Source organism: Myxine glutinosa, chromosome 1 (assembly GCF_964187855.1).
Source record: "Myxine glutinosa chromosome 1, kmMyxGlut1.1, whole genome shotgun sequence".
NCBI lineage: Eukaryota > Metazoa > Chordata > Myxini > Myxiniformes > Myxinidae > Myxine > Myxine glutinosa.
Window position 1 is genome coordinate 413,064,869 of NC_136261.1, and position 16,319 is coordinate 413,081,187.

At 49.7% G+C, this 16,319-nt stretch overlaps 1 protein-coding gene across 1 annotated transcript in view; it reads right to left on the bottom strand.

The window, feature by feature from the left end:
• Positions 1-2,336, bottom strand: part of LOC144894071 (uncharacterized) — a 54,455-nt gene extending 52,119 nt beyond the window's left edge. The window contains exons 1-2 of the mRNA XM_078785886.1: positions 2,185-2,336; positions 1,787-1,919 (exon numbers count right to left, since the gene is read on the bottom strand). Coding sequence (XP_078642012.1) covers positions 1,787-1,919; positions 2,185-2,336 — 285 coding nt within the window. The remainder of the gene's footprint in view (positions 1-1,786; positions 1,920-2,184) is intronic.
• Between the last annotated feature and the right edge of the window lie 13,983 nt (positions 2,337-16,319).

The window sequence follows — 16,319 nt, forward strand, 5'->3', positions numbered from 1 at the left end:
CCCTTCCCTCCCCTTCCTCCTCCCCTCCCTTCCCCCGCCCGGCGATGCCGGGTACTTCCCATGGCCAGCTGTACGTGGGCTGCTCGAGGGTTGGAAAAGCAAGCAATCTTTATGTCTTGGCACCATGTAAGAAAACCAGAAATGTTGTATACCAAGAGGTTTTGAGAAATTGAAAATTGACAAAACGTCATGTAGGAAATGTACTGTGATATTGCTCTAAAATATACATGTTCTTTTCATCATATATTTGAATTATTCTTATTCAACCCGGGTACCTCAGCTAGTACCATATAAAGGGGCCTTTTCTATAGTTTGTCACATAGCACGTACCATATAAAGGGGCCTTGGGTATAGTCTGGCACATGGCACGTACCATACAAAGGGGCCATTTCTATAGTTTGCCACATACCATACAAAGGGGCCTTTTCTATAGTTTGTCACATACCATACAAAGGGGCCTTTTCTATAGTTTGTCACATTCCATACAAAGGGGCATTCTATATAGTTTGTCACATACCATACAAAGGGGCCTTTTCTATCGTTGCCACATGGCACATGCCATACAAAGGGGCCTTTTCTATAGTTTACCACATGGCACATACCATACAAAGGGGCCTTTTCTATAGTTTGTCACATACCATACAAAGTGGCCTTTTCTATAGTTTGCCACATGCCACATACCATACAAAGGGGCCTTTTCTATAGTTTGTCATATCCCATATGGAGGAGCCTTTTCTATAGTTTGCCACATGGCACGTACCATATAAATGGGCCTTTTCCGTCGTTTGCCACATACCATACAAAGGGGCCTTTTCTATGGTTTGCCACATGGCACATCCCATGTAAAGGGGCCTTTTCTATAGTTTGCCACATGGCACATACCATACAAAGGGGCCTTTTCTATAGTTTGTCACATACCATACAAAGGGGCCTTTTCTATAGTTTGCCACATGGCAAATACCATATAGAGGGGCCTTTTCTATAGTTTGCACCATACCATATAGAGGGGCCTTTTCTATAGTTTCCACCATACCATATAAAGGGGCCTTTTCTGTCGTTTGACACATACCATGTAAAGGGGCCTTTTCTATAGTTTGCCACATGGCACATGCCATATAGAGGGGCCTTTTCTATAGTTTGCACCATACCATATAAAGGGGCCTTTTCTGTCGTTTGACACATACCATGTAAAGGGGCCTTTTCTATAGTTTGTCACATGGCACATGCCATACAAAGGGGCCTTTTCTATAGTTTGCCACATGGCACATGCCATACAAAGGGGCCTTTTCTGTCGTTTGCCACATGGCACGTACCATACAAAGGGGCCTTTTCTATAGTTTGCCACGTGGCACATACCATGGAGAGGGGCCTTCTCTATAGTTTGCCACGTACCATATAAAGGGGCCTTTTCTATTGTTTGCCACATGGCACATAACAAATAGAGGGGCCTTTTCTATGCTCCTGGCATTTTTACAAGAATATATCTAAACACACATCAAGTGAATCTGTTGAAAATTGATGATTTCTGTCACCAAGACCAAAGACATGTTCCCCTCAAAAACAACCCACTTCCAGTTTCGCGCGCCGCTGATGCAGTGCCCCCTGTTCCCGGGAGCCTCGTACTCATTTTGCCGACTTCAAAAAGACGACACGCTTGGTCAACACACCTGGTGTTATTTTAACGACGTGACCCTGACATCTTAAATCAGCCACATTAAACATGAAGCCAACACCAGGATTAGTTTAACAGGTAACGAAGTAGACCGTCACTCGATATCACACAAACCTCCACCAGGATAAACAGGTGACGTTTTGTATCCACTGATAGACATGATCTGGATTCGGCCCTAAACCGAAATCGAATCAGTCCCGTCTTCCTCTTCTTCTTCTTCTTCTTCTCTCTTACAAGTCTCATCCCCCTAGATTCCCAATAATCCATCCACAACTCTTTGCCATATCTTGCTCTGTATAATCATAATGTTCGTCCGATCTCTCTGTTAATATTGTGAAGAATCACTTCAAATTATCGTTTCACAGAATATCTTGCTCAGTATTAATATTAAAATGAGAAACTCCGAACAAACCTTTTCCTCAGAAGATCCGACCCGATCACTGTTTCAGCCGCTTGTGGAAAAGGACACGGAGCCGATGTCAGTTCAAGCAAGTCATGTTCCATGTCCTGACCGGAAGTGACGCCGGAAGTACGTCACCACTGTATGCCATAAGCACCCTCTAGGCGGTGAATGTGTAGGTGTTACGGTGTGTGTGTTATGCAACAAGTGAACACCCGAAACAACACCCCGTGACGTGTACACATGCATCAAGTTTCCTTGCATTGTATATTTGCATTATAACACCGTTTTCATTGAATCTAATAATCCAGTGAATCCCTGTGAAATGACCAATGTAAAATCATTATGTGACGTAACATTCAATTTGAGGTACAAATTATGAAACAATTAATTGATATTCCCTGTTTTTTAAAATAATTTATTGATATAAAATCAATGTGTCACTCCCCACATTTTATTTACATTCCTGTTATGTGAAAAAGGATTCCGAAAACTTGTCTGACTTTTTAACAGGTAACAAACATGTATCGAGCTCACCTATAGTCAGGTTCACTATGTTTTTTCGTTCAAAATTTTGGTAGATTAGCAAAACTATACATTTTTGGAATATTCAGGGCATGAGGAATCCAAAAATTAATGTTTACATTTGCGTAGACACCTTTGCGAAAATGCCACTCAGGACAGTGATGAAGATCTGGAAAAGCATATTCCTGAACGGTATAGACCTCGTACATCCTGTGTATAGGACTTATAGTTCAATCTGATACTACCTATAACTTCCTATAACAACCCATAACTTCAACGGACTTGCAATATCATGTATTATATAATACAGTTATATTGAAGGAGCTGTGCTCCAACTCGAATCGAAAGAATGGACGCGACAAAAAGCTGGAATTCGTCCGAGTTTCTTTATTGTGTCAAATCAACTCGGGTACTCTGAAAAGCCCGTTTATCGGGCAGCAATATATATACACATTATGCCGGAGCGTTCGCCCGGGAAAGGCGAGACCGGGCGTGCCCGGGCGTCCTGGGCGAGCCCTGGAAAGGCGAGAGCGGGCATGCCCGGGCGTCCTGGGCGAGCCCTGAAAAGACGAGGCTGGGCGTGCCCGAGCATCCTGGGCGAACCCTGGAAAGTCGAGTCTGGACGTGCCCGGGCGTCCTGGGCGAGCCCTGGAAAGGCGAGAGCGGGCATGCCCGGGCGTCCTGGGCGAGCCCTGAAAAGACGAGGCTGGGCGTGCCCGAGCATCCTGGGCGAGCCCTGGAAAGGCGAGTCTGGACGTGCCCGGGCGTCCTGGGTGAGCCCTGGAAAGGCGAGAGCGGGCATGCCCGGGCGTCCTGGGTGAGCCCTGGATAGGCGAGACTGGGCGTACCCGGGCGTCCTTGGTGAGCCCTGGAAAGGCGAGTCTGGGCATGCCCGGGAAAGACGAGACCGGGCATGCCTGGGCGGCTCGGGCGAACCCGGGAAAGGCGAGTCCGGGCATGTCCGGGAGAGGTGCGTCTGGGCCTGTCCGGGCGGCCTGGGCGAGCCTGGCATGGTGATCGCTCCCTGGCCGCGTCCTCGGCAGGTGCAATGCGATTGTGTATACCCAGCGGTAACCGCTACACACGCCCCCCCAGAATCGACTTGCACCGGCAGGGTCAATTTAAGGGGGGTCCTGATGACCCGGCCGAAGCGACCTCTGGAGTGTTGTGGGGGGGGGGGTCCGGTGTGGTGGTGGGTGGTCGAGTGGGGGGAACCGTGGATGGGGGGCGGCCTCACTGCGGAGGAAGTGCCAACCATGGCGGTTGGCCGACGTCCACGTGCGCCGGCTTCAGGCGGTCCACCGAAATCCGGTCCGACCTGCCGCCGATGTCGAGGACGAACGACTTGTCGTCCCGTTGCAGGACCCGGAAGGGCCCGTCGTACGGTGGCCGGAGTGGCCCCCGGTGTGCGTCATGACGCACAAAAACGTACTCCACTGTGCGAAGCGCTGGGGGGACGTAGGACTGGGGGTCACCGTGGTGGGACGTTGGCATGGGGGCAAACCGTCGGGCAGTCTCCTGGAGCTCCGAGCGCTGGTGAGCTGCGGACCAGGGACTGGTAGCGTCGGGCACGAATTCGCCCGGGACGCGTAGCGCCTGGCCGTAGACAAGCTCGGCGGTGGACGCCCGGAGGTCCTCCTTGGGGGCCGTGCAGAGGCCCAAAAGGACCCACGGCAGCCTGTCAGCCCAACCGCCGTCCTGAAGGCCGGCCATGAGCGCGGCCTTCATGGAGCGGTGGAACCGCTCGCACAACCCGTTGGCTTGGGGGTGGTAGGCCGTGGTACGGTGGAGCTTTACCCCCAGGTTGCGGGCGACCGCGCCCCACAGCTCGGAGGTGAACTGCGGCCCGCGGTCCGATGAGATGTCCGCCGGTGCGCCGAAGCGGGCGACCCAGGTGGCGATGAAAGCCTGCGCCACGTCGGCGGTGGTGGTGGAGACGAGGGGAACGGCCTCCGGCCACCTGGTGGTCCTGTCCACCATGGTGAGGTGTGTGAAACCCCGTGAAGGGGGGAGGGGGCCCACCAGGTCCACGTTGACGTGGTCGAAACGTCGTTCGGGCACGGTGAAAGGTGCCAGCGGGGCCTGGGTGTGTCGGTGGACCTTGGCCTGTTGGCAGGCCATGCAGGTGCTGGTCCAATCGCGGACATCCCGTTGAAGGCCGTGCCAGACGAATCGCGCTGACACCAGCTTCTGGGAAGCTTTCCGGCCCGGGTGGAAAGGCCGTGGAGGGAGGCGAAGATGCGGCGTTGCCAGGTAACGGGCACGACGGGGCGAGGCTGGCCTTGGGAGACGTCGCAGAGCAGGACAGTGTCCGCGAAGGGGATGTCGGCCAGGCAGAGGCCCGTGTCCGCCGCCCGGAGGGCTTGCACCGTGGTGTCGGTGGTTTGGTCAGCCGCCATAAGCGCGAAGTCCACGCCGAGGTGGACCGCGTTCACGCTGGCCCGAGAAAGACAGTCGGCCACGGCGTTGTCTTTGCCGGCGACGTGCCGGATGTCCGTGGTAAACTCCGACACGGCGGAGAGGTGGCGCTGTTGGCGGGCCGACCATGGCTCCGTGACTTTGGCCATTGCGTAAACCAACGGCTTGTGGTCGACGAACGCCGTGAAGGGTCGGCCCTCCAGGAGGTGGCGGAAATGGCGAACGGCCAGGTGTAGACCAAGGAGCTCACGGTCAAATGTGCTATATTTGAGCTCGTTCGGCCGGAGTTGCCGGCTGAAAAAAGCGAGTGGCTGCCAAACCCCGTTCACCCATTGCTCATGTACGGCGCCCACCGCGGAGTCGGAGGCATCCGTGGTGAGGGCGATGGGAGCGTTGAGCACCGGGTGAGCGAGCAGTGTTGCGTCGGCGAGGGCGCGCTTTGAGCATGTAAATGCCGCGTCCATGGCTGCGGACCAGACGACGTCGTGTTTGGCCGGCTTGCCCCGGAGGGCTTCGTAGAGGGGCCGCATGAGTTGAGCAGCGCGGGGCACGAAGCGGTGATAGAAATTCACCATTCCGAAGAACTCCTGCAGGGCCTTGATGGAGCGGGGACGCAGAAACGCGGTGATGGCCTCGACCTTGGTTGGCAGCGGCACGGCCCCGTTCTTGGTGATGTGGTGGCCCAAAAAATCAACGGCCGTCGTGCTGAAGTGGCATTTGGCCGGGTTGACGATTAGGCCGTGCTCGCTGAGGCGCCCGAACAGCGTTCGGAGATGGAGGAGGTGCTCGGCCCGGGATGCGCTGGCGACGAGGATGTCGTCCAGGTAGACGAAGAGGAACGGCAGGTCGCGCAGCACGCCGTCCATCAAGCGCTGGAACGCCTGAGCCGTGTTCTTGAGGCCAAACGGCATTCGAAGGAATTCGAATAAGCCAAACGGCATGATGACGGCCGTTTTTGGGACATCGGCCGACCTGACAGGTACCTGGTGGTATCCCCGTATCAAATCGATCTTCGAAAAAATGACCCGTCCTGCCAAACGGGCGGAGAAGTCTTGGATGTGCGGGATCGGATACCTGTCGGGGGTGGTAACATCATTAAGGCGGCAGTAGTCGCCACATGGGCGCCAGCCGCCCCCGGGCTTTGGGACGATGTGTAGTGGCGAAGCCCACGCACTATCGGAGCGCCGCACGATGCTGAGCTGTTCCAAAGCATCGAACTCGGCTTTGGCCACAGCGAGCTTGGCTGGGTCGAGGTGGCGGGCTCTGGCGTAGACCGGCGGGCCTGTGGTTGGCATGTGGTGCACGATCCCATGTCGTACTGCGACGACCGAAAACGTCGGCTGCGTGAGGGCTGGGAACTCCACGAGCAGACGAGCAAACTCGTTCGCCACCGGGAGGGTGCATGCTAGCTCGGTCGGCGCGGAGCTGCTCAACGTGCATGCCAGGGAGCTGAAGGTCTCGGCGTTGACGAGGCGACGCCCTTTGACGTCAACCAGCAGCCTGTGTGCGCAGAGGAAGTCGGCGCCTAGCAGAGCCATGGGCATGCTTGCGGTTACAAAAGTCCAATTAAAGCGCTGGCTGCCGAAGCAGAGGGTGACGTTGCGCGGGCCGAAGGTGCGGATGGCCGATCCGTTGGCCGCAACCAAGGAGGGGCCGCAAACCGCGGACTGCCTGTCCTGATCGGAGGTGGGTATGACGCGCAGTTGGGCGCCGGTGTCACACAGGAAGCGCCGTCCGGACGCTTTGTCCCTGATAAAAAGTAAGTTGCCCGTGTGGCCGGCGCTCATGGCAGGTAATGAACGCCGGCTCGGCCGTTTCCCGACTTGCCGAAAGTGCATGGGGGTTGGCATGTCCGGGCCTTCTGTCCGAACCTGGCATGGTAGTAACAGCACGCCTGGTCAGGTGGAGGCCCCGGTCGTCGTGTTGGAGGCGGTCGGCGCAGCGTAGCGGCCGCCAATTGCGCCGGCAGTTCGGCTGCCGACCGTGCCGGGTGCTCGGGCGCCATGGGCGTTGCTTCGGACGGGGGCGGGCTCCAGGTCGCTGCCCCGATGCGTTGGCCTGCCGAGGAGATCTTGTCGGCTTCCCTGGCGAGGGCGCGGGGATCCGTGATTGTCGTGCTTGCCAGGGCGAGGCGTACCTGGATGGCAGCTGACGGAGGAACAGCTCTAGAAAAAGAAAATCTGGGGCGTGCTCCCCGAGGAACGAGAGCATGTAGTCCATTTGTTTGGACGGGCGCGTGTCGCCGAGCTCGGGCAGGTCGAGCAGGCGCCGTGCGCGTTCCGCCGGTGAGAGGACAAAAGCGTTGAGGAGGAGCTTCTTGATCACGTCGTACTTGTCAGCGGCTGGCGGGCGCTGGAGGAGGCTGAGAGCGCGGGCCGCGGTGGCTGAGCCGAGTGCTGCTACCACATGGTGGAAGCGGGTGTCGTCGGTGGTGATGCCTCGCAGGGCGAACTGGGAGTCCGCCTGGGTGAACCAAACCGCCACGTGAGCCTCCCAGAAGGTAGGCAGTTCGAGGGCAACTGCCGTGTCCATGTCGGGTCACCAATGAAAGAGCTGTGCTCCAACTCGAATCGAAAGAATGGTCGCGACAAAAAGCTGGAATTCATCCGAGTTTCTTTATTGTGTCAAATCAACTCGGGTACTCTGAAAAGCCCGTTTATCGGGCAGCAATATATATACACATTATGCCGGAGCGTTCGCCCGGGAAAGGCGAGACCGTGCGTGCCCGGGCGTCCTGGGCGAACCCTGGAAAGGCGAGAGCGGGCATGCCCGGGCATCCTGGGCGAGCCCTGGAAAGGCGAGGCTGGACGTGCCCGAGCGTCCTGGGCGAGCCCTGGAAAGGCGAGTCTGGACGTGCCCGGGCGTCCTGGGCGAGCCCTGGAAAGGCGAGAGCGGGCATGCCCTGGCGTCCTGGGCGAGCCCTGGATAGGCGAGACTGGGCGTGCCCGGGCGTCCTGGGCGAGCCCTGGAAAGGCGAGTCTGGGCATGCCCGGGAAAGACGAGACCAGGCGTGCCCGGGCGGCTCGGGCGAGCCCGGGAAAAGCGAGTCCGGGCTTGTCCGGGAGAGGCGCGTCTGGGCCTGTCCGGGCGGCCTGGGCGAGCCCGGCATGGTGATCGCTCCCTGGCCGCGTCCTCGTCAGGTGCAAGGCGATTGTGTATACCCAGCGGTAACCGCTACAATATCACAAATATAAAGACAATGGTTTTCAATTACCTTTGTTTGTTGCTTTTCTATAATCCTGAGCACTATTTTGAGGCCTTTATTGGATTCCTTGACCCAGAAAACATAGGATTAGCATATTTAATTAAGTCTCTAGGTTGACTAGAAGCCGAGATCGCGCAAAATATGTATTTTAAGGCGGCCATTTTCAAAATACAAAATGGCGGCCATGCAGGTGTCTGTGCAAATGCCAACATTGATTTTCAGATTCTCCATGCTCTGAAGATTCCAAAAATGTACAGGTTTGCGAATCCCAAAATTTTGAAAGAAATTATATTTGTTGACATAGTGAACCTCACTCTCTTCATCACTGTCCTGAGTGTCATTTTCGCAAAGGTGTCTACGCAAATGTAAACATTAATTTTTGGATTCCTCATGCCCTGAATATTCCAAAAATGTATAGTTTTGCTAATCTACCAAAATTTTGAACGAAATTATATTTGTTAACATAGTGAACCTGACTACTGGTCCATAGTCAGGTAAACGTATCGATCGAACTGTGTGTGTGTGTGTGTGTGTGTGTGTGTGTGTTTGTGTGTGTGTGTGTGTGTGTGTGTGTGTATATGTGTGTGTGTGTGTGTGTGTGTGTGTGTGTGTGTGTGTGTGTGTGTGTGTGTGTGTTTGTCAGTGTGTGTCAGTGAGAATCAGTGAATTGAGGGAGTGAGTGGGTGTAAGTGAGACAGATAATGAGTGAGTCAGTTAGGCAGACAGTGAATGCATTGTGTGAGTGAGTCATTCATTGAGTTGAGTGAGTCGGTGTGAGTCAGTGAGTTTGTATGTGAGTGAGTGTCAGTGAGTGAGTCAGTAAGTGAGTCTGTGAGTGAGTGTGAGTTGGTGAGTGAGTAAGTATGAGTCGTTGAGTGAGTGAGTGTGTCATAGTGAGTGAGTGAGTCACAGTGAGTGAGCGGGTGTGTATGTGAGTGGGTCAAGCAGAGGCAGATTAACATTTTTTGGGGCCCTGGGCACAAACCCTTTGCACAAACCACCGATATTTACGAAACCTCACCAAATCATAGAGTTGGCGAGAAGGAAAAACAAACCTATTGATTTTGAGGTCAAAAGTTCAGGATAGGCCAAAGGTCAACAATTTTGGCAGATTTGTAAAAATCCTCAATTTCAATCCGATTCACTTGAAATTTAAAGAAGATTTGCATTTCAGGACAATGAATTCAGCCACCAATTATTTTTGACGTCAACATCGGCGAAAAGGTCAACATCGGCCAAAGGCGAACAACTTTACCGATATCGATACGTTTACCTTCCAAATCCTGGTGGCGTCTTGTCAAATCTGTTTCTGGTGTTTGTTCCCCCTCCATCCCCTCCCTTACCTCAAATGGCTACACAGCTGACTCCGCACGTGAAAAAGCTGAATGCCTCAACCCTATGTTTGCCTCTAAATCTTGTGTCCCAAACCCATCCCTCTCTGTACCCACCATACCCAGTCGTACCCAGCTGCTCCTGGACTCCGTGTCCTTTCCTCCTGACAAGGTGGAAAAGTTTCTGTCAACCCTCGATTCTGATTCTGCAACTGGACCTGACGGCATCAGCCCACGGGTCCTAAAATCCTGGTCTTCCGCTCTTTCACTCCCTCTCTCTGTTCTCTTCACCCTCTCTTTTGCTCAAGGTCAACTGCCATCTGCTTGGAAATCAGCCAACATCACCGCTTTGCACAAAAAAGATGCAAAAACAGATCCTAGCAACTACAGACCAATCAGCCTTCTCCCAATTATCAGCAAAGTCATGGAATCCATCATTGCTTCGGATATGAAATCTTTCCTCTTCTCCAATGGCTTGATCTCTGATCATCAATTTGGTTTCAGACCAGGTCACTCTACTCTGGACATGCTGCTTCTGCTGTCTCAACAATGGATGGAGGTCCTCAATGCCAAACAGGAAATTAGAGCTGTCTCCCTCGACATATCACGTGCCTTCGATACGGTCTGGCACCCCGCTCTGCTCACCAAACACTCCTCCTTTGGTATCCATGGAAATCTCCATGCATGGCTGGCGGACTTCCTCTATAGACGTAGTCAACGTGTGGCCCTGAATGGTTTTCTCTCATCTCCTCTTCCTGTTCAGGCTGGAGTTCCCCAAGGCAGTGTTCTGGGCCCTGTGCTTTTTCTGGTCTTCATCAATGATCTCTCTGACTCACTTGAAAATCCTCTCTATCTCTTTGCTGATGACTCCACTCTCTGCCGCTCCTTTCCTCATCCCTCAGATCAGCAGTCTGCAGCCTCCTCACTCTCTACAGACCTGGACAAAATCACAGACTGGGCAAACAAGTGGAACATGTCTTTCAATCCTCACAATCTCACACTCTTACGATGTCTCTCCGAAAAGACCGACTGGACAACCCTCCCATCTACTTTCTGAATAATCCTCTCCAAGAAGTTCTGTCACTCAAGCTTTTGGGTCTCACTATCTGCCATGATCTTTCCTGGGAAAACCACATTTCCAAGCTGGCCTCCAAAGCCAGTCGCCGACTGGGCATCCTCCGTCGTGCGAAGTCCTTCCTTGGCACACCTGAGCTCCTCACCACATACAAGGCTTTCATCCGCAGCTCAATGGAGTACTGCTCTCCCCTCTGGGCTGGTGCTCCTGCCTCACATCTAGCTCGTCTTCATGCTGTTGAAACCAAAGCGTTCAGAATCATTGGAATCTCCCGCGATGACGCTATCTCCGAGGGCCTTTCACTTACTCACCACAGGCAGGTTGGTGGTCTTTCCGTCTTCTACCGACTCCTCTCCGGCCTTGCTCCCCCAGCTCTCTCTGGGCTCTGTCCCCCAAATATTCCTACAAGTCACACAAGATCAGCCTGCAACCCTCTTATGGTTAAACTGCCAAAATCAAGACTCTCTGCTCACCTTCACTCCTTCATTCCTCTTTTCTCCCGCCTCTGGAACAAAGTCCCTCACTCTCTTCAATCCCACTCCTCCCTCCAGGTCTTTAAAACGGCTGTTCACCACCATCTCTTATCTTCCCCAATCCAAAACCTTGATCTTTTCTACCCCCGCTAATTTCACCCCAAATCCACTTTTTTAGGTGACTTTTGACTTCTTTCCTGGAAGTCCTTGGTGGCCTTACGTTTTGTACCTATCCTGCCTCCCCCCAGGCCCTCTCCCTCCCACACATCTCCCGATGTCCCTGCTCTCAAATGTTGTGTTTGTGTGCTTCCTCCCCTTCTCTCCCCATCTTCTCGACCACCCCCCTTTTTATGTAGTTTCTTTGCTTGTTTGTCTGATTTGTTTGTTTGATAAATGTTAGCTCTTTCACGAGCCTCGACTCTGTATACAAAAAAAAACAAAAACAAAATTATTTTAGGGATTTCCCAAGTATCGTTCTGTCCACAACAGATTTCTTGTTACTTGCAAAATCGAAGATTGTTCAAGTATATTGGTCGGTTGTGTTTGTGACTCTGTCTCTTTGTTTGTTTGTCACCGGCCGACAGGTCACAATTTTCAACCGATCTTCACCAAACTTCACCACGTGGTAGAGTTGGTCAAAAGCAAGAAGCCTATTGTTTTTGGGGTCAATAGGTCAAAAGGTCAACATAGGCCAAAGGTCACCAAATTTGCTAAATTTCTAAAATCCCCAATTTACATCCGATTGACTTGAAATTTGAAGACCACTTGCATATCTGGTCACTGAATTCAACCACCAAGTATTTTTGAGGTCAACATCGGCCAAATTTCTAAAATCCTCAATTTTCATCCAATTGACTTGAAATTTGAAGAGGACTTGCATATCTGGTCAATGAATTCAACCACCAAGTATTCTTGAGGTCAACATAGGCCAAAAGGTCAACATAGGCCAAATTTCTAAAATCCTCAATTCTCATCCAATTGACTTGAAATTTGAAAAGGACTTGCATATCTGGTCACTGAATTCAACCACAAATTATATTTTAGTTGAACATAGGCCAATAGGTCAACATAGGCCAAATTTCTAAAATCCTCAATTTTCATCCAATTGACTTGAAATTTGAAGAGGACTTGCATATCTGGTCACTGAATTCAACCACCAAGTATTCTTGAGGTCAACATACGCCAAAAGGTCAACATAGGCCAAAAGGTCAACATAGGCCAAATTTCTAAAATCCTCAATTTTCAACCAATTGACTTGAAATTTGAAGAGGACTTGCATATCTGGTCAATGAATTCAACCACCAAGTATATTTGAGGTCAACATAGGCCAAAAGGTCAACATGGGCCACATTTCTAAAATACTCAATTTTCATCTGATTGACTTGAAATTTGAAGAGGACTGGCATATCTGGTCACTGAATTCAACCACGAATTATATTTTAGGTGAAGATAGGCCAAAAGGTCAACATAGGCCAAAAGGTCAACATAGGCCAAATTTCTAAAATCCTCATTTTTCATCTGAAAAATCGTCACTTTTCATCGTGTTGACCTGAGCTTTGATCAAGATTGTAAATTTAAATCTTCATGAAATGGACAATTTGCTGTATCAATGGTAAACTTTTGGGGGGGTTGGGGAGGGCGGATTTTGCAAGTATCGTGCTACGCATGACGTCTTCTTGTTTGTCTGTTTGTATGTCAATTACCCACAAGTTACACTTCCAACCTGATCATCATGAAACTTTACGAAGTTGTAGAGGTAGTCACAACTGAGAAGCCTATTGATTTTTAGGTCAAAGATTATCTTGAGATCAAATTTCTAAAATAGTCATTTTCATCCGATTGCTGTGAAAGTTGAACAGCATTTTCATATTGAATCATCGCATTGGGGAATCAACTATCTTTTGAGGTTAAAAGGTCAAATGTCAACTTAAGGTCAAACTTATAAAATCATCAATTTATGTCTAAAAACTCATCAATTTTCATCCGATTAACCTGAACATTAAAGAGCAATTGCAAAGTGCCTCACTGAATTGGGAAATAAACTATTTTAAGGTCAAAAGGTTAAAGGTCAAACTTTCAAAATCATCAATTTTCATCTAAAAATCAATGAGTTATGATTAAGATTGTCAACTTTAATCTCAATAAAATGGACAATTTGATGTCTCAGTGGCAACTTTTTGGGGTGGTTTTGGGGTGGATTTTATCAAGTATTGTGCTCTGCACGACGTCTTTCTTGTTACTTGCAAAATCGAAGATTATTCAAGTATATTGGTCGGTTGCATTTGTGGTTCTGTCTGTTTGTCTGTTTGTTACTTGCCGGAAAAAATTCCGGCAAGTATGTTGGTTGGTTGATTTGTCTGTCTGTCTGTTTGTCTGTGTTTGTCTGTCTGTTTGTGCACAGTGCTACGTCTACATCGTTGCACATAGCATCGCCATACTTTACACACATATTTGCCTTGCTCTGGAATAGACTGTGCCCAATTTTTAACTCTCTAGGCCCAAGGTCAAGCTCAAAGTCACCCAATTAAGGTCACCCAATCATTTGCACCTTCCAATTGAAGCCCCGCCCTTAGGGCGGGTACCGTTGCGAGTGATATATAATGGCGATACAACAATTTTTACCGCTTTGCTTTGAAGAATGGGAATGAAGGGGGAGGAGCGTGTTAATATGTCTGCTTGAAGGCTTTGGGTGGTGAGGGGGCTTGAAGCCAGATTTTAATCTTACAGCCACCATGTTGGTGCTCGCCGTCACTGCAATGCGAAGCGAAAGACGCCTCAGAGCTGTCACAATCACAATCGCTATGTTGTATGTGTTCCCGATATGTGTTTCCTTCATTGTAAAATCTACCAAGTCAACAGTTAAAAGGATTTTTAGCCGATGGTTACGGCTAGTCATTACGGCCGAGGTTACGGCCTTGGCAAGATCGATGGAGACAGCGATCTGTTAGCTTATACACTGCCCAAATAGCGATGTGGAATTCTCTCATGTAGAGATTAACCCCACATCGTTTGAACTTTTGCAGAGGTCATTATTTACTTTTAATGAGCCAAAATGGCCAATAAAAAGTACATTCCGGCAAGTCCTCAGTCTCTGACTGATTTTTCATTTGTTTGTTTGTTACTTGCCGGAAAAGATTCCGGCAAGTACGTTGGTTGGTTGGTTTGTTACTTGCCGGAAAAGATTCCGGCAAGTATGTTGGATGGTTGGTTTGTCTGTCTGTTTGTCTGTTTGTCTGTTTGTGCGCAGTACTATGTCTACATCGTTGCACATACCATCGCCATACCTTACACGCATATTTGTCTTGCCCTGGAATAGACTGTGCCCAATTTTTAACTCTCTAGGCCCAAAGCCTCCATTATGACATCATCATTCGATAATTTGACAAGTACAAAACTTCATCCAATCAAGATGCAATTTCTTGAGCACCATGTCGGCATAAACTGGTGGAGAAAGTAATAATAATGATGACGTCATCGGTCATGTGGTCGGGCCGCAATCTTAGAAAAACCCAAAAAACTTTGCACCTCTATATCTCCGAAAGTGCTGAATTGAAAAAATTTGAGACATGGCTTATTGTAAAGAACTCCCCACGAATATATCAAGTCACTAAATTGGGAAATGTACTATTTGAGGTCAAAAGGTCAAAGGTCAACTCAAGGTCAACTTTTCAAAATCAATTTTCATCTGAAAAGCCGTCAATTTTCAACCGATTGACTTGAACATTGAACAGCATTTGCATATCGAGTCACTAAATTGGGAAACATACTATTTTGAGGTCAAAAGGTCAAAGGTCAATTCAAGGTCAAACTTCCAAAATCATGAATTTTCATCCAAAAAAACCCATCAATTTGCATCCGATTGACTTGAAAATAGAACAGCATTTGTGTGTTACCTCACTGAATTGGGAAACCAACTATTTTTGAGGTCAAATGGTCAAAGGTCAACTCAAGGTGAAACCTCTAAAATCATCATTTTTCATCTGGAAAATCATCACTTATCATCCTGTTCACCAGAGCTTTGATCAAGATCATAAATTTTAATCTTCATGAAATGGACAATTTGCTGAATCAATGGAAAAATGTATTTTGCATCAAAATATTTTAATTTCAACTTATTAATTTAAATTTTAATTAAAACTCATTTGCTCCGCATATACATTTAACATAACGTGTTCTTTTTATTAATTCACATCCCCTGTTCGTGTTTGAAATCTGTTGTGCGTGGGATCCCAATTTAGTACCTTATTTTATTACCGGCGCGTGTTTTTACTGTCTCTGCTTTTCCTGAATAAACCCTTGCATTATTTTTGTACATATATCTGAACGCAGTTTACCGGGTGGTTTATTTCAATAGTTAAGGCTGCGGGGACTTACGCCACTTCCCTCCATTCCGCGCGCTGAGGTGTTTTAGATTTTGGAATCCACCATTGAGTTTCCGCCTCAGAGTTAAAGCCTTCGTGATTGGCATCTGCGACCGCCTCATATAAATTTCGGCGGTTGCGCGACATTTGGTGTCAGGAGTTAGGGATTCGAACCTAGCGGACAATATTTTTGTCCGGAGGAAGGGAGTCGACGCCGGCTGGGTGAAAAACCCCGCCCAGCATTTGGAACCGAAATTTTTATAGTCGAGGCGGAGAAATTTGAATAATCAATTGGGCGTACGGAGCGCGATATCGTGATGAAATTTATGAAGGATTTAATAAACGAGAGCAGTGAGCGAACCAGTAAGGAATTGAAGGGCGAAATGCGAGAAATGAAAAGTGGGTTGGAAAATAAAATGTTGTGCATGTTGCTCACGAGCAGGGAATTGCGCCGGGAATGGCAAAGTTGGGAATTGCACCGGGAATGGCAATTGTGGCATGTGTACAGGTGAGCGTGGAGTGCCCACAGGTAGATGGAGAGACTGCAGGTGCAGAGGTGGATGGGGAATGTCCACAGGTGGATGGGGAATGTCCACAGGTGGATGGGGAATGTGAACAGGTAGATGGGGAATACCTGCAGGTAAACGTGGAGTGCGCACAGGTGAGCGTGGAATGTGCAAATTGCAATAGGGAATGTTTCCCACCTGGCCTGGTTGTTTGTCGGGACCGAGTGGATGTCACAACACCTCAACAGGGGGATGAATTGGAATTGGTGCAGCACCAGGGCGGTGGTGCGGAGCAAGAGGGGGTAGAGTTTTTGGGGGTCCGTGTAATGGAGCCGGACCGGGTATTTATTGGG